This window comes from Mesoplodon bidens (assembly GCF_964165515.1).
Source record: "Mesoplodon bidens genome assembly, chromosome: 14".
Lineage (NCBI taxonomy): Eukaryota > Metazoa > Chordata > Mammalia > Artiodactyla > Ziphiidae > Mesoplodon > Mesoplodon bidens.
In genome coordinates this window covers 939105-960083 of record NC_138170.1, presented here as the reverse complement: position 1 = coordinate 960083, position 20979 = coordinate 939105, and the positions used below count along the sequence as shown (strand labels likewise).

General features: G+C 48.5%; 1 protein-coding gene across 2 annotated transcripts in view; it reads left to right on the top strand.

Annotated features, from left to right (window-relative positions):
- Positions 1–413: 413 nt before the first annotated feature.
- Positions 414–20979, top strand: part of HK2 (hexokinase 2) — a 61850-nt gene continuing 41284 nt past the window's right edge. Inside the window, exons 1-2 of one of the 2 annotated variants that reach the window (XM_081254642.1) lie at positions 414–1000; positions 19979–20141. In XM_081254642.1, coding sequence (XP_081110768.1) covers positions 938–1000; positions 19979–20141 — 226 coding nt within the window. In that variant the 5' untranslated portion in view covers positions 414–937. The remainder of the gene's footprint in view (positions 1001–19978; positions 20142–20979) is intronic. The other variant, XM_081254643.1, reaches the window with a different exon arrangement.

Here is a 20979-nt window from a genome sequence, read left to right as displayed (position 1 = left end):
TCAGCATTGCGCGGACGCCTGGAGCCACAATAGGTGAGAACTAAGATGCTTCAGAAATGTGACCCAGTAGCGAGGGCCCCTCACATGACCCCGAGATGCCAGACAGTGTTTCCCTCCCGCCCAGGGCGTGTGCAAGTCCGGTGACCCGTCTTTCCAGTCGCCCCACACTCCGGGTCTGTGATTATGCGCCCCCCCCCACCCAGAGCTGGGCCTGACGCGGCGGTGGCTCATGCGCCTTTCCGCCCCAGCCTGTTGCCACGGACCACACGTCTCATCCATGCTGCCTGGCCCCTCCCCCCGCCCCGGGTGCGCCCCTCCAGCTTGCCGGCTCGGGTGTCTGAGCGGCCGCGCCCGCGGGCCGTCCGCTCTGACTGGCTGCACCGAGGCGGCGGGCGGCCCGTGGGCACACACACCCTCCCCGCGCAGCCAATGGGCGTGCGCGCGTCACTGACCCGGCGGCCCGCGAGCCGGCAACCCCTCAATAAGCCACATTGTTGCACGAAACTCCAGCGCAGGAGTCCCGGGCCGCCGCTAGCACCAGCGTGTCATCGAGCCGAGAAGATCCGCGGGCGAGAGCAGCGCGCGTGTGAGCCGGAGAGGTCCTGTCGCCCTAGTGGAGCCAAGCTGCTATTCTTCTCAAGTTGAGCCTTAGTGATTCTGTGGCTGAAGTTAGTACCTTGACAGTGGGGCATCCCAGCACGTCGCTGGCAGTGATTCTTGGTCCTTCAGCAGCTGTGACTATCAGAACCTGTTTTTAGAGACCCGAGACCCTGCAGCTGGGCGCGCCATCGTGCGCCTTCTTTGTGTGCCTCCCGGACTCACCGCTCCCGACCGGGCCTCCAAGCCCGGCTACAAAGCGGTCACACCGCGCCGCCCTCCTCCCCCGCACGCGCTCCAGCCAAGGTTTCCCAGCTCGGCGCCGTCGGGCCGCGGCAGGATGATCGCCTCGCATCTGCTCGCCTACTTCTTTACGGAGCTCAACCATGACCAAGTGCAGAAGGTAAGTAAGCGCGGGCGGGGGCGGCTGGCTCTCCTGACAACGTTGCTTTGTCCCCGGCCCTCTCTCCGGGGTCCCGGCCGGCTGGGACTCTCCTCTTAGACCCTGCGGGGACCCGCTTCCTCCCCATTCCGGCCCGCGGACGCGGAAAATATCAGCGCGGCGGGGAAAGTCCTGGGCTGGAGAAGCCACGTCCGCTAGGCACGGGCAGACGTGTGCGCGCGTGCGAGGCTCCGGGGCTCGCGCACCGCGCGGCTCTCCCTCTCTGCGGCCCTGCGCGCGCTCGCGCTTTTTTTTTTTTTTGGAGGGGCGGGCCACCCGGCACGTAGTCTTTGACTGCTGGGCCCACGTGGGGGGAGCCCCCCTTTCGCAGCCTGAGTTCCGGCCAGAGCACGTGGGGAGAATCGTGGCGGGGGGGTGGGTTGGGGGAAGGCTCCGCTGCCGCGCGGGGTTGCCTGGGTTCCTCCCGCGCTAAAGGACCACATTTTGGGGACCTACGATTCCCCCTAGCGTTCCTCACGGCCTTGCGGAGGTGGGCTTGGGGAGAAAACCACGCGGGAAGAAGCTGGGAAAGGGTCAGAGAAACTCCGCCCGCCGCACCCCTGCCCCGGAACTGAGGCGCCCGGAACTGTGGCTCCGCGAGGGGCGTACGCCCCCCACCACGCCCATTCCCAGCGCCTGCCTCGGGGCCGCCCCGCCTTGAGTACCCCATCCTCGGGCCCGCCTCCAAATGGGGGGCGGACTTTGGATGTTACTTCTGGTGTACCTAAAAGTTTCTCCGAGAGGACCAACACCCCGTTTTCCCCTCTTTGCCGTCTTCCTGGAGATTTCTGACCTTCTGAAAACGAGCTTTTCCCTGTCGTAAGCCCCGACCTGTCTGCCCACTTCTGTCTCAGCAGCACCCCGCCTAAGTCCGAGCTCTTGCTCGGGCCAGGTCTTTTACGTAAGACAAAGCCTCTGGCCCCGCCGGGGAGCCTCGCTCTCTGCGCCTCTGGGTATGCAGAGGGGGTGGGGCTAGGCTGGGCCCCAGGCGCTCTCTGGGGAGAATTGAGTTTCTGAAACGCTCGGGATTTCGGGATTGGCTCCTGGCCCTGGGCCTCAGCTAGGACTTGAGACGAGAGGGTGGGCTGGGGCGGGGGTGGAGGGTGTCCAGATCTGTGAGTCAATGACAGCGTTGCTCAATTACATACTTGAAATATCTGTATCTCAATGGGAACACATTTTTGGGCAAAAGTTTTGACATTATCTTTCTGTGGGGCGACCTGCTCATACTCCCATTCTGGGGATCCTGAGAGCAAAGGAGAGGAAAGTGGGTTGCCATCACAGGATTTTCAAAGCCGTGGCAGATGAACCCCAAGATACCATGACATTACTTAGCCTCAGACTGGAGTAGGGAGCAGACGGCCGCTGGTTTAGTTGAGTTTTAGTCTGCTTGTAAGTGGCTGTTACTTTCTAACTCAATCCTGGGATAAGGCTCTGCCCTGCACTTTAATTCAGTTTATTTAAGAACGTGTCTGTGATCCGGCAGGACCTTGGCAACTTCGTTGGGCTTCTTTGCCCAAGAAGTGAGTTAACCCTTGTGACTGTCATCACTTGGCAAGTCCCAGCTGGAGGACCATTAATTCAGGAGAGGTCTTCTCAGTTGGGTGAATATTGCCCCAGGACACTTAAATTTACTCACCCCCTGTCCAGAGGAAGGAACCTAGGACCACAAATTTACCCTCCCCCAAACCAGAGGATGGAGGCTAGGACTGGCACCTTCCTGGCCTGGAATGGGGAGGGGTCATAGCTTTAGTCCCAAACTGGAATGAGAATTAACCAGATTATGTAGAAATGAGTTCTAATCTCTGTTTTGTGGTTTATTAACCACAGGACTCTGAGCAAGTCACTTTGCTTCTTTGGACTGCCAATTTCTTTTTGTAAAGCAGGGATGACAACAGCAACCTTCTTCACTTTAGGAAGTTGTGATGATTAAGCACAGCAATGTGAAAAGGTCTTTCTTGTAGTCTTCTCTACATTTGCAGCCTGTCAAGTGTCTCAGGGACACTTGGGTGTATTTCCTCCAAATTACCAATGGGGGCAGAAGTGAGTCAGGCCTTAACTGAGCAGGTGTGGAAGCTGGGACTTGGCCTCCCAGCTTAGGTGAGCAAAGCTGCCTGTTTCCAGCAGCAGTTAGGAAATAGGGAGAGAATCAGAGAGAATATTTTGGAAGGATCTTTTAAAGTTGCTACTAGAAGGAAGAATTAGGAGAGAAGGTTGAAGCTTGAGTTTTACAGTCTTTTGAAAAGGCCTTGATTTGAACTCTTCTGAAATCCCTCTCATTTTACATAATCTGGGTTGTAGACTGAGGCAGGGAAAGTTTAGGTTCACCTGCCCAAAACTAGCCCCATCATTATCACTTGTTCCCTGATAGACAAGCCCAGTGTTTTGTGCTGATTGACACTTTGAAACTGAAGAGCAAACACATAGCATTTACTATGAACCACGTGGTTTTAAGCTCTTTACATATGTTAGCTTGTTAACATTCATAACAACACCATGAAGTAGATACTATTAGCAGCATCCCTGTTTTACTGGTAAGGACCTGAGGCACAGAGTGACTTGTTCAAGGTCACTAGCTTTTTTGTAAAGGCTGGAAATTGAAGCCATGCATGTGGGCTCCAGAGGCCCATGCTCTTGGCCACACCCCCTGCCTCGGGGACCATCAGAAGACCCCATCCTGACCCGTGTCTGTGTTCACTCTTGGATGCTGGCGGCACCCTCACCCAGCATGTCCAGAAATGCAGCTAGCTCTTCTCTTGGTCAGGTTAGTGGCACCAGTACCCTCTGATTATTCTGACTGGGAGCCCTGGACCCATTTCACTGACTTTCCTTTCTGATTGCTTTACCTTGGTCAGCTGGTCTCTGGGTTACTTCAGAGGCCTCCTAGGGTTTGTTTCCAGTCTCTTTCTGGAGCCAGACTGGATCATTTCAGAAGACTGCATACTATAACTTATATGTGGAATCTAATATGACACAAATGAACTTATTTATGAAACAGAAACAGACTCACTGACATAGAAAACAAACTAATGGTTACCAAAGGGGAAAGGGGATGGGGGAAGAATACATTAAGAGTTTGGGATTAGCAGATACAAACTACTATATATGAAATAGATAAACAGGGGCTTCCCTGGTGGTGCAGTGGTTGAGAGTCCGCCTGCCGATGCAGGGGACACGGGTTCTTGCCCCGGTCCGGGAAGATACCACATGCTGCGGAGCGGCTGGGCCCGTGAGCCATGGCCGCTGAGCCTGCGCGTCCGGAGCCTGTGCTCCGCAACGGGAGAGGCCACAACAGTGAGAGGCCCGCGTACCGCAAAAAAAAAAAAAAAAAAAAAAAGATAAACAATAAGGTCCTCCTATATAGCACAGGGGACTATATTCAACATCCTGTAATAAACCATAATGGAAAAGAATATAAAAAAAAATATATATATATATATATGCATAACTGAATCACTTTACTGTATACCGGAAACTAACACAACATTGTAAATCAAATATACTTCAAAAAAAAGACTGTATACTGATTGCTCCCTGACCCCACCCCCCACCTCAGCCTCATCTTCTCTATCTGCATTCCCGAAGACTTGAATCACCATTCCTCTAAATGTCACACCTGGTCACCCTAGGTGATTTTGTGTGGCATTTGTATAATTCCATCATACATTGGAGTTGGTGGTTACAGGGCAGGGAGAATCCTAGCTGTTCACCTTTACAGCCAGTTTATGGCCACCGGTGAGGTGTTCAGTGAGTCCAAGAATGAAGGAGTGGACCTTCCTGGGGAAAGAAGCAGAACAAGGGCTGCAGGAAGTGGAGGAGGGTGAGAGGCAGCCGGCGGGGGGCGCTGGTACTGGGCTGAAGGGGTGGGTATCCAAGGGTTGGGGGGGGCGCTTGGAGGGAAAGACAGTGAGCTATTCCCTCCCCAAGGCCTGAGGCTTGGCGTGAGACTGATCCTGAGGGGAAAGGGAGGCGGGGAGAGAGAGGGGGAGAGAGAAAAAGGGTGTCTACTGTCCTCCAGCAATCAACGGTTTTTGTCCTGTCTGGAGAGTTAGAGGATTCTTTTAATTAATTGAGCTATAAATAGTATACAAGATACAGGATTTTTGTCTCTTAAGAATGAGAATCAGGATTAACCATGGAAGTGAAATGAAGTATACATGCCTTCCTTTAGCCATTAACCGATTATTTTAACACACACAGACTGGCGACATACAATCTTGGAATATAGATAGTTCACTTGGGCTCTTTACTACGTTAGTGAGGGGTAGCTTTCAACTCTGGAGTTAATGAGAGGGGAGAATATCTTGGAAGCAGAAAGACTCAACAGAATCCCCAAGAGATAAGAGTTTAATGTTTTTTGAGAACCTACTGTGGGTATAGTTACTATGTGGGAAACTGAGACTAAGACACCTTTCAGCTGTCTGGTGAGATGAGGCTCTAGAAATAGATACTTTACATCCACTAAAAGGTCATGGCAGTCATTCCCATGCGATAGGGAATTAGGGACCTCAAGGGACTCTCAACTGATATTTTTTGCGCACCTACTATGTGCCATTAATCTTCAGATAGGGGATGAAAGTATGGGAGTAAAGTACTGATTAAAACCTTAGTAAGATTATTTTTGGCTGAGTTAACTGACATTGACAGGTACAATTTGCCTCATTTGTTCAACTTAGTATCTTAGTACCAAGTCTCTTCCCTGATCCGAAGACAATTGATGGTAGCAGGAATATTTTGTAGCTTTTACTAATCATCCATTTGTTTTGTATTGTCAAATTTCTAGTTCAGAGAGCGGCCAAGAAGCACTTTTTTCTTTACCCCTGAATGAATTAAAATTCTCTCTGAGGCTCCTCAGACAAAGCCAACATTTTTTTTTTTTTTTTAACATCACTTTTCAAAGTTGAACTTTTCTAGCACCCTGAGGAGTTTGAGGGCAGCTAGGGACCCTTTTCCAGGGAGACTCAAAACAACACCAACCACAACAGTTTTCTCAAAGTCTGGCAGCCATAGTAAGGAGATCTGATATACTAAAAGAGCTCAGGAACCCCAGAAAACTGGCTTCCTTTGTTCAGATACTTCCGGTTTAAAAGATGGCTCTTGATAACTGGTTCCTCATTATCATTGTTGAGTTTTGAAGTCAGCAAGTTTGGTTTGTTTTCCAACACTGTGTGTTGTCTGTCTTTGACTTTCCAAAGTAGTGGGGGTAGAGGTGTGGCAAATCAAATCACGGAGTTCGCTGGCTGCAACTTAATATCTCACACCATAGATCACAGGTAGATGTTCCTGCTTACCTCTAAAGCAGGTCTCTCAACCTTGGTGCTATTGACATTTTGGGCTGGATAATCTTGTGAGGGGCTACCCAGCCTATCATAAAGAGCAAGAGTTTTTACCCTACCCCAATTTACAAGGGCGAAGCCTGTGGTTTTTTGTTGTTGTTGTTTGTTTGTTTTTTAACTACTCCTTTAGAGCAGTGGTTTTCAACTGTTAGTGATTTCATCCCCCAGGTGGACTTTGGTGGTGTCTGAAGACATTTTTGGTTGTCACAGGCAGGTGGATGAAGATGTGTTTTTGCATCTAGTAAGCAGAGGCAAGGGATAATGCTAAACATCCTACAATGCCCAGGACAGCCCCCCTGCCAAAAAAAAAAAAAAAGACTTTTCTGACCCCAAATATCTATAGGTTGAGAAACTGCATCAGAAGAACATGGTCTATCCCCCATTCCAGTATTATAGTGCATTGCTAATGGTCATACAGCTACTTAGTAGTAGCTGCAACTAGGACCATAGTTCTTAGCTCTCAGTGTGCCATGTCATGGGATAGTCATGGTGGGAAGTGGCCTTTTACAAAAGATGAATTTAAGGTGAGGTCTGCAGACCACAGTAGTTAGCAGATGTCCATGACCCCTGGCTGAAGTGTGGGTTACCTGAGTAACTGTTTTTTTGTTTTCAGCCAGAAAAATGTGGGCAAGGTAAGCACTCCAGGAAGCCAGTGGGAGAGACGTTTGCTCAGCTGACCCCAGGAGAACCTCACCCTGGCTGTTGCTGGGGTTTCCCTGAAGGCCAGGCATCTTCCAGGCTTCTGAACAAGGCAGGCATGTGAGCTGCTGGAACTCCTATCTCAGGGACAGTCCAGCAGTCACTGGGAGAGGCTGTGTGCTGAGAAGTAGAGCCAGGCTCCCTGGGGTTGAATCCTGGCTCACCACAAACCAGCTGTGTGAACTTGGGCCAGTTATTTAACCTCTCTAGGCCTCAGTTTCTTCCACTTGTAAAATGGAGAGTGGATAACACCTTAATGGGGTCTTTGTAAGGATTTAAGAGAGTGAATATATGTGACGTTCTTAGAGCTGTGCCTGCCACATAGCCAACATTTTATGTGTCAAATATTAGTACACAGAGATAGACACACTCTTGGATACCTGACTGCGCTATCCATCTAAGGCAGAAGCAGAAGGGGCCCCGCTTCTTTTTTCCTAAGGACTTTTAGGGCATAAGGGTTCTGGCCCATTTCTGTTCTCTGTCTTACGTTGGATTAGAGCAGAGGACAGGGCAGACAGAAGGATGGAAAGTCCCTAAAGCTGAGGAATAAGGAAGCTTCCTCACTGCCCCGTCCAACGTCTAAAGCCTTCTCTCTTCTGGGCATAGGAGACCCATTTCTGAGCTCTTCCTCTAACTTGCTTTCCTTCTGGTCTTCTGGGGATACAGCATCCCCATTGGGTGGAGGGGGGCGTCTCTGGGTTGCCTGGGGCATTTTGGTGCACCTCAGCTTGAAGCGTCCTCCTTGAGAAGTCATGAGAGACAAAGCTTCACTGAAGAGTCACAGCATTTTTCCACCCCTTTTCCCTGTAGAAGCCTAGTTCACTCCCTGTCGGTACCTCCCCTGGAGGGCAGAATCACAGGGGCTCCAATGGCAGTTGCTGAGGCCACTTATGCTGAAGTTGGCCAATGAGATGCTTGCTCACACTTCCTCACATCTGCCCCAGACGCTGGCTTCCCACTGGGGGAACCACTTGAGGTGCCTTGTGCTGTTGAGTCATAGGACCGGGTCATGGTAGGTTTCAGTCCACTGACCCCTGGAGTTTCAATGAAGGGAACAGTCATTCTCACATTTTCTGGCACATTGAATGGAGAGTCCCTGGCCATCTTGGTTCTCAGCAGAGAGCCCTATGCCCCTCATATGTAGACTCTGGGCCCTTCTGACACTGCGGTGCTTGGGGTTCTTGACAAAGCCTGAGAGGACCCTCTGTGTGGAACCCACTCTCTACTCCCCCCATCCCTGTACAGCCTTTGTCTTGTCCAAACTTGGTTGGGAGTCTTGGCCTTGTTTCCATGGGAGCAGGAGCTAGACAATCTCCTTTTCCTTGAAGTGCCATGCTTTTTGCACTTCTGTCTGTGGATCTCTACGTAATTCCTTAATAGTCCTTCCCTGGAGAGTGAGTCAGACCTGAGACCCTGGCTCTGGGAGCCCTCGGTGCCCACCCACCTCACCCAGCCTTCCTGCCTCTTCTCACCTTTAGCTCAGCATCCCTGCCCGGAGGCCTGGAGATGGTCTATGTTCTTGGAAGGCCTTGTTCCCAACCTCTTCCTTCTGGCTTCGCCATATTGTCTGATAAAGGAATTAAACCAGATAAACCATTGGACAGCTTTGATTTGGGCTAAGTAAGGGAATTTGAAGCTGTCACTTTTCCTTTTTCCCATTTGAGGGAGAAAAGCTCCTCCTGCTTCCTCCCATGTTTTCCTCGCTCAACCCCTTCGAATGGAGCCTTCCAGCCATGTCCCACCAGTTCTCTTTTCCCCTCAATTCCCAAAGGTCTTAAATTAAAAGACATGTACACCACTTACAAAGTGCTGGGCTCTGTCTGTGAACTCTACTACAACTCAGGTCATCCTCAGGCAGCCCTCCAGGGTAGACATTATTATTACCTATTATTCAGATGAAGACACCAAGGCACAGAAAGGGACAGTACCTTGCTCAAAGGCAAGCCAGAATTCAAACCCAGGCAGTATGATTCCAGAGCCCAGGCCCTTAGCCCCAGTGTGGGGCTGCCTGGGACAACTGGAGATAGCCAGTTGTCTTTCAGTTTCATGGGGTTATCAGTCCGGGGTCAGTTGGGAAGGGACCTTTGAGATCATCTCGTCCAAATCCTTTATTTTGCAGTTGAGGAAACCAGGTGCCATGTACTAAGGGACCAGCCAAGAACCCAGTTTCTCCACCATTTCCTGAAAGGAAACCCAGATTCCTTTCACCACCATTGGCATAGAATGAGCTCTTCTCATCATTCAGGTGTGGGCTCCCCAAGGACCATGAGCAGGATTTGCTTTGTAGCCTGAACCTAAGGTGACCCTATAATTTATTGTCCAAACTGGGCCACTTTTGAGAGTAAAATGGGACACTGTTAACAGTTATGGTGCTACCACCCTGTAAACAGATTGTCCTGGGCAAACTGGGATATATGGTTGCCCTGCTTATGGTGGGTGTGTCTGGGGTGGGTTGAGTAGACTGGGAAGGTCGGGGCTGGACATGGTACAAGGAGACAGACCCAAAGTGATTTGGTCCAGCAGGTGGACAGTTGGCAGCAGACAAGAGTGGGGAGTTCAGATGCCCCTGTGGGCATATGGGCTCAGGGGCAGACTCTGGTCCCTGACATGGGGCTGGCCAGGGAAGGCAGAGTTCGACCCCTAGGGGATCTGGGGTACTGGCCAGGGCAGCCAGGTAGATGGAGAGGAAACTCTGCTGCTGCCAGGATCACATGCAGTGTGGACCCAGGCCTGAAGAACAAGGCCAGGCTCTGAGCACCTGGGCAGTCTGCAGTAGCCAGCTCTTCCCCTGTACCCAAGTTACTCTCTCACTCTTCTCCTCGGCATTCCTGTCACCCCTTGACGTCACCATAACAAATATGTCTTGAGCACCTACTGTATCTCAGTACTGAGATAGCTCTGGCATCACAAATATGAAGTTGGGAACATGTAGTCAGTGCCTTTTAGTCCTCTGGGACCAGTGAGAGCAAGAGACACAAGTGTCAAAAGTGTGTTAGTATAACCAGCTGGGAATTTGGGGAAGGTATTTGGGGAGAGGCCGTTTGTATGGGCCCTGAAGGACAAGTGGGAGTTTGTTAGGCCAGAGTAGGGGACCATTCTAGGCATGGGGTCAACACATATGTTTAACCTTTTCAAGACAAAAACTCCTCGGAATTGTACTGATGTGTGTGATTTAAGTGATTGTAAATCCGTCTTTTGTTCTAGTGAAAGAAAGTGCTTACTCTCTGTCCTTACTCCTTCAGTTTATAATAACTTGTTGACATATTTGCCTCCTACCAATAGACTGAACACTTGCAGGCAGAAGGGTCTTCTTTATCCCAGTATCCTCAGCACCTGGCGCTGGCACACTCAATGTAGTGCTCAGTCATTATGTGTGGACGAATGGGGACATATTATTCCTTCACACTGCTGCCCCATAGTCTGAGGATAGGAGGGTCCCGGAACAGGCGTCCCAGATGCCTGTCTCCTGGACCCCAGACAGGTGCTACTGCCTGAGGTCTGTCTGGCTGTAACTCGATGCAGCCCAAGAACTGGAAGAACAGGACACCCTGTGACTCACGGTGCAACAGGATCCTGGAGGAGTGGCCTGTAAGCCTCCTCAGTGAGCTCCACACTCACCCTGCACTGTTCCAGCCATGTGAGTACACAGTGTGTCAGCTGGAATCTCCCTGAGGTGGCGCGCCGCCCTAGTGGGGGTCCGCCTTGTCCCATCTGAAAAAAGTGTCGAGGCAGATCTGTCACTTTGTTAGCTGCGTTTCAGAGGACAGGAGCCTTAAAGAATCCAGGATCTGCTGTGTCTTTTTCTCCCCAATTCATCCTTTTTTAAAAAATCTTATCGGAAACATCTGGCCTTGGCTTGGCAACATTACAGGATAAACTTGCTGCTCTTTGAACAATCTTGGTCCTCCCAGGAGGAGTCTGTGAAGACATTATTATAAATGAGGCCACTGACAGCAGTTAGCTAGCTTTCCCTGTGTGGGCACACCTATGCCCCAGGTTAGGGCACTCATCTGGGCACTGGATGTTATGGGTCCTGTCAGGGACTTTGGCCTATGGTTTGGGGAAGCTTCTTCAAACCTTGCTTTCCTTGTCAAAGATTTGCAGTAAAACACTGGCAAAGGAATAATGGAAGATATGAAATTCTTTTGAAACTAAGTTGCAAGCATGTGTCAGCACATAGAGTCACTGGAAGGCTGTGTATGGCTGCATTTAGGTTATGGCTTTCCCCTCTGATTTGACCTCTTTGGCCCTACCATGTGAGTAGGTAGACTAGGGCCTAATCAGTGCCTTGTCCTTTTTCCTTCCTATGTTTTTAAATAGAAGTATAATTTATATAGAAAACTGAACACACCAGGTAACCACCACCCAGATCCAGTAACAAATTATTACCAACAATAGCAGGTATACCCCCCACTAAATATAATCACTATCCTGACTTATACCGGCATAGATCTGTTTCTGTACTTACTATAAATGGACTCATATCATCTGTTCCCTTTTGTATCTGGCTTTTAGTACCCAACTTTATATTGTGACATTCATCTATATATGTAGTTGCAGGTGACGGTAAGTACTGCTTTCTCATTGCTGTATAGTACCCTGCCCCTGCCTCTCTAACCCTGTTTTGACTATAGTTGAATTAAAGCAGATGAGACTAGTCAAAGCCCTTCACTTCAAGAGGGTGTGATCCTTCCTAAATTTCTTTCTAGGAGGCTAGGTTGGATCCTTGGAGTCTGGTCTAATATATATATATATTATATATATATATATATAATATATATATATATACACACATATATATATAATATACATATATATTATATATATACAGTATATATATAATATATATAATATATATATATACACCTGATTGTATCTTTAGGACAAAAACACGAGTGCTAGGAAAGCTAAAATTCAGTCAGTTGGTGTGCTTGAATTGAGGTCTAGAAGAAGCTAAAATGTAGGAATTAGCTAGTGTTCATTCAACACCTCCTGGAGAGAAGGTTCTAGGTACTAAATCAGAAATACCCAAAGACTGGAGAAAGAAGTCCAGCAGTGCAATAGTGCCTCAGGGTGTCCCTGTGTCCTTGGCTCTGACTATGCTTATGGAGTTGCTGTCTTATCCAGTTTGGTCACTTGAATTCACCCTTCTACCAGGAGGGTGGGTTCTGTAGGGATGACTGATGAGCATTTGCTCGATCATGTATTATTTAGTTTCTGCCTACTTATTAAAAGAATTAGGTGATATGGTTCAGCTTCCATTGAAAGGACTTCTAGAATAAGAGTCATGGGACAGGCAGGAATGATTATCAAAAAACTTAGTTCATTAAAGTCGAGTACAGAGCCCTGAGCTTCCTGATAGTCGAGGCAAAAAGGACAGCTCTCCTTTTTTCAGATAAATTTATTTATTTATTTTTGGCTCCTTTGGGTCTTCATTGCTGTGCGCAGGCTTTCCTTTAGTTGTGGCGAGCGGGGGCCACTCTTCTTTGCGGTGCATGGGCTTCAGTAGTTGTGGCACGTGGGCCCAGCAGTTCTGGCTCACTGGCTCTAGAACGCAGGCTCAGCAGTTCTGGAGCATGGGCTTAGTTGCTCCGAGGCATGTGGGATTTTCCCAGACCAGGGCTCGAACCCGCAACCCCTGCCTTAGGCAGGTGGATTCCCAACCACTGCGCCACCAAGGAAGCCCAGGACAGCTCTCCTTGAGTCAGTTGTTTTAATCTCATTGGCCTGTAGCAGGAAGCACAGTGACTCTGGGCAGCCAGACTTTCTCCTGACACTAAACCCTACAGAGAATTGACTGATCAGTGAACAACACAGCAACTTTACACAGTGGGGTGATCTTTATGATTCTTCCTTCCCATGATTAAAGGTGATAGGATTAAATCCTACTAATATGAAGGCATTGCAAAAGGGAGCTAATGCAAGGTAGTGAGGCGAGTGGCTTTCTGGTTCTAAAGTTCATAACCTCCTTCTAGGATCTTGGGCTTGCCCACACCTTCTGAGCCTTTTCACATGATCTCCCTGCTGTCCCAACGTCAACATACATCCAATGACATGTATGTTGGATATGTATGTTCTTAGCCCGGAAGAAATCTCCCCGGAATGCCAGTCTCACAGGCCACTTACTCATACATGTGACACTTCCCATGGGCTGCTTTGCATTGCTCTTGCCTTTCTTATCTCCTAAGACCCATCCCTCCATTCATTTCAGAGACATTGGCCGAGTCTATAATGAGTTGAGTTCTGTGCTGTCTTGTAAAGTCCTAGAGAACAGGAATCCTGATTTCTTAAAAAAATTTAAAAAACATTTGTGTGTATGTGTGTGTGTGTGTGTGTGTGTGTGTGTGTGTATAAAGTTGACCCTTGAACAATATGGGTTTGAACTGTATGGGTCCACTTATATGTGAATTTTTTTCAATAAATATATTCTATAGTACTACATTACTGCATGATTTGTGGTTGGTTGGATGCATAACTATGTATAAGGAGTGCCGACTGTGGATTTTCCACTGTGTGAGGGTTGGCACTCCAACCCCTGTGTAGTTCAAGGGTCAACTGTATATATATTTAAAGTGTACAATTCAGTGGCATTAAGTACATTCACATACAACTATCACCACTATCCATCTCCACAACTGATTTCTTTTTAAATTATGTTCCTGTATACTATAGTGCTTTGCATGTAATTGGTTTTCAACATAGGCTATAAAATGAGAGAATCTGGGGTCAGCAATTCAGGGGTTGTATGATAGGAATCTTACAGATTTAGATGTTGAAATTTAAGGTTTCTTCTACACTTTCCTTTGAGACCTCTTAAGGTATTCAAGGTAGGATTTATAGCAGTTTATATAACAAAGTCTCAACGTTGGAATATTGTTCTTTTCTGGATGTAAGTAGTTTGATCAGGACCATTTTCCCACTGGGGCCAGATAGGGTGTCCTCACAATCCAGGGAAGGTCACTAGCCATTCAATTGAAATTGGCCTGCAAGGTGATATAGGCCCTTGGGGATGCTTGGGGGTAGGATTATCATTTATTGTTTCTGACAACAGAGTAAGGGATCTGGGTGATCCAGATTCTAGTGTCAACTCTGTGACCTTAGTCAAGGCTGTTACCTTGACCTCAGTTTCTCTGAGGTTCCTTTCTAGCTCTCACCTCCAGGCTTTCCTTGCTGGGCTTCCTCATACCAGGCTGGGGCTGTGTCTGCCACACCTGAGCCACTGCACTCTTTGAAGGGTGATATTCTGCTTCCTCCATCCCTTGCATCATTGCTACGGCACAGTTTCCCCTCTTTAGTGCTAGTCTGGAGGAAACTGTGGGCACTTAAAGAGATGGGCTTTCCATTTGGGGTGTTATCTTATTTTATAAATAGTATGGGGTTAATTTTGTTGTTGAACATAAGTTCACGTGCCCGACAAACGGTGGGGCCAAATACACGGAAATGTTGGAGTTTGGAAAGGTTTGTTGCAAGGACCATGCAGGGAGAACGGGTGGCTCGTGCTTAAAAGACTTGAACTCCCTTGATTGTTTTCAGGGAAGAGTTTTCATAGGCAAATTTTGGGGTGAGGGCTGCAAGGTATGTGACTTTCTTCTGATTGGTTGGTGGTGAGGTAACTGGGCGGTGCTCCAGGAATCTTGTGCTGAGCCTGAAGTTCCCATCCTCCATCTGGATGGGGGCCTTAGTTCTTGCAGAAGAACTCAGAGGTAATTGTTATGTGTATCCCTTGAGGAGGAACCAGGACTCTGCTTTATCGCTTCCCTATTGTTTCTTGACTGCTCCTCCTTTGTTTCTGCATTCCCTCCCTTCCCTAGTTAGTAACTGTTTGAATCTACCCTTTAGAACTCTGCGAAAGCCTAGAAGGCTGAAGCCTTTTCCCCACAAACATGAACCAGGGCTCGGAAAGGCTTTTTTTTTTTTTTTGCAGTACGTGGGCCTCTCACTGCTGTGGCCTCTCCCGTTGCAGAGCACAAGGCTCCGGACGCGCAGACTCAGCGGCCATGGCTCACGGGCCCAGCCGCTCCGCGGCATGTGGGATCTTCCCGGACCGGGGCACGAACCCGTGTCCCCTGCATCGGCAGGCGGACTCTCAACCACTGCGCCACCAGGGAAGCCCCGGAAAGGCTTCTGTACCTGGGAAGGCCCTAAAGGGCCTGCTTGTTTCCAGTTTCTCTTTAGAACTTCTCCTGCCTGTACCCACAGTTCTGTAGAGGAGGCAGGCATAGACTGGTGTGTTAGGGGAAGAAAGAAATTGACCAGAATTGCCCAATGAGGAAGTTCTAATCTCAAGATTGCTAAATAGATGTATCTAAAACTACTATCTCTCTTTAGTTCCTTGTCTCTGGGTAGCCCCTGTTTTGCTAACCCCAATATGACTAAATAGGGTTAAGAAATGTCCTTGATCCTCTGAGGGTGCCCCTTGGCAGAGATGAGTCTGGCAGAAGAAGAGGAAAACGGGTAGAAAACAAGGTTAGATGGATGGAGAGCTTTACATACGTCACCTCATTTATGCCAGTGACTCTGCTGTGAGTGCTAGTCCTCCCACTTTAGAGGGAGGAAACTGGGACTCAGACACCTGTACAAATGCTACAGCCAGGATTTGAACACTGATTTTTCTGATGCCACAGCCTGTACTTCACCACAACCAGCTACTAAATAAGGGTTGGCTTGAATGTCTCTACTTTGATAGTTTCCAACAACTGAAATTTGTTTTCAACAAGTACAGGGTTTGTCTCTCCAACTCCCAGCGCCCAGGATCAACACAGGATTATTTCACACTTTATCCTAATGTCTTAATTAATGACTTTCAAAGATCCCAGGCAGAAAGTGGTAAAAATGACCTTGAGCAGTGTTGACCAGAACATAGCCCATCATTATTACATTATTGACATGGTGGATACCAGCCAAAGGAGAGGGGGAGATGTTTGAGCACCCAGACAGACCTAAAGGTGTCAGTTTGATTAGTCTGGAATAGATCTTTGGAATTCTTAGTATGTCATTGTAATGTGCAGCCAAGTTTGGGAACTATTATCCCAAGTGGCGGAATAGAGAATAGATGGAAATTATCAGAAAGTAGATTTATCTCAGATTGAGGAAAAGCTTTCTAATAACTAGAGCTGACCAACAGTAGAAGCTAACCAGCTTTGAGAAGTGGTGAGCCTGTCATGCTTGGAAGCATTCAAACCTAGGCCTGATGACTATTGGGGTGAGAGGAACAAACTAGGTAAACTCAAATGCTATGTTCAGTGGGATTTTGAGCTCACATTACCCCAAGATCCCTTCTAAGAGTTAGTAGTTTTTAGCCATAGTCTTACTATGCTGTTTGCATTTGGTAACAGTAACGACGTTCTCCCATGACTTTGCTCCTTCCTTGCGCTCCCTCCCTCTGGCTGCACTGTGAGTGCAAGTTGGCAGGATTACGCCAAGTTCATTTCCTTCCTTCCCAATCCAGGAGAAAGGTCTCTGTATGGAGACTGCTTCTTGTTTCTAACTTCTGCTGCCCTTGGCCACCCTTCAGTCAACACAGCAGTGCTGACCAAGGCTAGGTGGGCCTCAGTGGTGTGTTTAGGAAGCTGTAACATCAGGTGATTAATCATCCCTTCCTGAGTGGCCCTAAGAAACTCAGGGAGGATGCATCATCATGCCCATCATCATGGCCCAAAGAGAAGAAGTTTGGGCCAAGGTGCTATAGTTGCATTTTTCATAGCTGTCCCATCTCCTTTCTCTTAGTCTCATCTGATGGAGAGGAAATCAAAGCACTGAGGTCATCCAAGAAACTACAGGGCAGAGAGTGCCCTCCCGCACTAAGAGGGTCCACAGGAAAGGCGACGGTGGTGGTCCTAAGGGCCTGGCTTTAGAGCCAGACGCCTCAGTTTGAATCCTAGTTCTGCCCCTCACCAAGTGACCTGTAAGACAGGGATGTAGAAGTTTTACAGAAGAACAAGGAAGTCAAGTCAGTAAACCCATAGGATGGCTTCTGGCAGGTAAGAAATGCTTGGTAAATGTTTAGCTACTGTAACGATCATCATCATCATCGTTTTCATCTGTCACTGAACACTGAAAGATGATTATAATCTCTTGGGTAAAGGGCAACATGATTTGAGTAAAGTCTGACTGTTTAGCTTGTTAGGTTCTTTGAGAGTTAGGACTGGATTTCCAACAAGCCTTGTAGCAGTTTAAACGTCAGAGTTAAGTTACGCATGGCCGCTGTAGAGTTATGGCCATTCCATATCTGCCCTTTTGTGCCCATGACCTCACACTCCAAGAAGTGACGGTGCAGCCTCTTAACAAGGCAGTACAGGCTTTGCCTTCCCACACAGGAGCTCTCTTGCTTCCTTTGCAACATCCGGAGGCATCCATGGAGGTGGGGGTGGGTGGCAGTGAGGGCCTCTGGACCTCTCTTCTCTTTGGGAAAGTAGTAATGTGGGAGCTCCAACTTAGTCATGTGTCAAACTCATGATAGTGTCTAGAGATATGTCTGCTGCCTTCTGATCTGCCAGGGCAGCCCCATGGGCCATGCCCTCCCCTGTTTGCCCTTCATATCTGTGTGGTGGGATGACTGGAATAGAAGATGGCCTTTTAGTGGACATGGCCAGCCTGAATGTGCTGTAGTGCCATTTGGCCTGTATAGACCCTGCTGTTCAGCAGAGAGGGGCGTTCGTCAAGCAGAGCAGACAAGAGCACAGGTGAGCTGGGCTGCCCTGTCCAGTCCTGGCTTAGCTTTTTGCACCTGTGTGATGTTGGGCGTGTTGCCTTTCCCTTTGGGTAGAGTGGAGGAGATAACACTACCTACCTCACAGGGCTGTTATGAGGATTAAATGAGTTAATGGGTATAAAACCTTGAAAGCAGGTTTTGCTGAAGGGTTTGCTGTTATTACTGTTGCCTCTGAGGGCCTCTCAGGCTGTACCTGGACGTGGCTTGGCATTAGCCTCTGGTCTGGTGGCTGGGACTTTGTATGCTAGCGCTGAGATGCGTAAGCCATAATGTAGTGTTCCTGGGCCAGCCCAGGCGTCATTGGGTCTGGAACAGGAGGCCTCTGGGGTGATTTAAGTTGCCTTGGGCTCAGAGTCTCCAGCAATTTGTCTCCCACTGCACTAATAGGGAGAGAACTTGTCTGAGGCTGTATGCTTTTCCCTCCTGGGAGCCTCAGATATCATTGTGGAGGAGGCCAGCCTCCTCAGGAGCACCCTGGCTCCCCAGGATTGTAGGAAGCCCAGATCAGTGACCCAGCTTGGGGTGGGGGCTGGTGCCCCACAGCCCTAGGAGGCTGAGGCAGACAGTGGGCTCAAGGCAATCGAGGTGCCAGGAGCCTGAAATCAGAAAACAGAATGGATGGTTGGAGTCATCCTGGTTTAGACCAATGGAGTTAGATGTCTGCTGTAGCTCTTGAATAAAAGCTGGCAGCAAGGGAATTTGGGGAAATCCTCATTTCTGCAGATTTAAAACCCTGCATGACAAGCAGTGGTAGTGGTCATTGGCCAAGCTTTGCCCTTGGGAATCCTGGAGTTTTGAAGCTGGGAAGACCAGGGTCCCTTCTGGTCCCCCAGTCTACTGATGAGGCTGGGAGTACCAGGACCACCACCCTCATACCTTGAGGGCACAGCTATGACCTGGTCCAAGGGTCCTGATTGTACTCCTACCTTTGTGGCCAGCAGCCTTACCTGTCCTGGACACTGCTGCTGAGAACAGGGATATTGTGGAAACTTGTGCGCCTCCTTGGATGGATTTCTATCAGACGTTTTCCTGATAGGAGAAAACTGGGAATATCCATAGCCGGGGCAGGTGAGAGCTTTCAAGAAACAGACTGTCTGAGGGGGACTTCTGTTGTTTTTCCTTCTCCTGGTGTTAAATCTGGGAAAAGTTCTTGTAAATTTATGTCGGAAGCAAGATAAATGAAATGACTAGGGAGAGGTGCCTCTGCCTCTGAGGTTGGGGGAGGTTGCTTTACCTCGTGTATCGAGCCTCTGTTAATGTGTCAGGCAGTGTGCTAAGCTCCAGGGATGCAAGGTGAACATGGTTCTTCTTGCCCTTGGTGCTTATGATTTGGACACTAATCAATATGTATTTCCAAACTGGGGATGGTGTTGTGAAGGGAAAAGTCTGAGTGTGCAGAAAAAACAGTGAAGCCTGATTGTTTTATTAGGGAGAGTAGAGAAGGCCTCCGTGCAGAGAGGCCTGAAGGATTGGTGAGGGACCCGCAGATGACGGGCGGGGTGAGGAGCTGTGGGGCATGGACGGTCTTCTAGGCAGGGAAGGGCAAATCGGGTGAGCTGGGGGACTGAACCAAGGCTGATCTGCACAAGGAGTGCAGAGGCACACAGTGAGATGGGGAGTGGGAGAGGCCTGGCTATATAGGTAGGGCCTTGGAAGGATTTAGGGTTTGGTGCCAATGGGAAGACTGAAAGGCTTTAAGCAGGGGAACAGTAGTCTGTCTGGGGATGGAAAATGGATGGAAGAGGTAAAAGTATTGTAGAATTGGGGATTTTATTAGTCCAGGCAAGAAGCTATGGCTGCTTGGCCTGCGGTGAGGGGTAATAGGGTTGGTGTGACTGGCCTTACGAGTGTGGGGCAGGACAAGAGGTGAGGGCCAGTAATGAACCCCAGCTCCAGGGATGTTGCCATAGGCGTTTAAACTCAACCTTTCTGAAAAGAACTCTTCTTTTCCCTAATTGGCCTTTCCCCTGGTCCTTAACATTCTCCAGAAATAAAATTTAATTTTTAGTTTAGTTTTTTTTTCTTTTTTTAAAGACAAGTCCTGTCATAGAGTCTGGTTAAACGGTCTTTAATAATAACCTTCCGTACATAACAGATTTTATCCTTTTGAGGAGCTGAGTGATGTTCCATGATGTAGATGCATGCCATAATCCATTTAACATAGAGGTTGCTGCCCTCATTTTCCTCTTTCAGGTTGACCAGTATCTCTACCACATGCGTCTTTCTGATGAGACCCTTCTGGAGATCGCTAAGCGGTTCCGCAAGGAGATGGAGAAAGGGCTTGGAGCTACCACCCACCCCACTTCTTCAGTAAAAATGCTGCCTACCTTTGTGAGGTCTACTCCAGATGGGACAGGTACTATACCCCTGGGGGAAGGCTCTGGGTGCTCCATTGCCTGGGAGAGATTTGGGTAACTTTGCTTAGGGACCCAAAGAACTATATACAACAGTGAAGGTTCTTCGGTTTCAAGCCTCAGAAGCCAACCCTTGTTAACTTAAGCAAGGGTTAAGCAGGGATTTGAGTGGAAGTCCCGGCAGTCAAGGGAGAAGTAAATCTTCGTCAGCCTTCCGGGGTACTGCTATCAGCCATTTGTTTCCCATCCATGTGCTGAGAAAGGCTGTTTGGCTCAGTTTGGGATTTTACAGCTTCACTGAGATTGCACACAATGAAAGTGATGAATAACAAACGTGCCTAATATGGTCACGGCCATAGGCCATGTCAGTCACTCTCGGGCCCATCTAACTGGCACATTCCACAGACTTGTTGCAGAAACAGTGTGGTATAGATTGTTCTAGACTGTGTTTTGAACTCCATGAATAAAGACTACTAGAAGTCCAAATAAAGTTGGAAGAATGTGAAAGAGACATGGTACATATTAAGGTATTAAAGGCTCTGAAACTGTGCAATTCGAACCTGTCAAGCTTTGTGTTATCCCCTTATTTGGATACAGAGTCTATTTCATGATGCACCGCCCAGCAAGTGATTTAATTAAACTGGAGAAAAGGGACCTGATGGAGACTGAAGTTGGAAGGTGGGTTGGGGCTAGATTCAGAAGGCCTTGCATGCACACCTGAAACACTGAGTCTTTCTTCAGTAATAGGCATTGGGGAGTCACTGAAAGTTTTTGAGGGGTGTGAGCAGAACTGTCTTGGTAATGCACATCATCAGCAGTTTATGTAGCATGGGGGAGGGG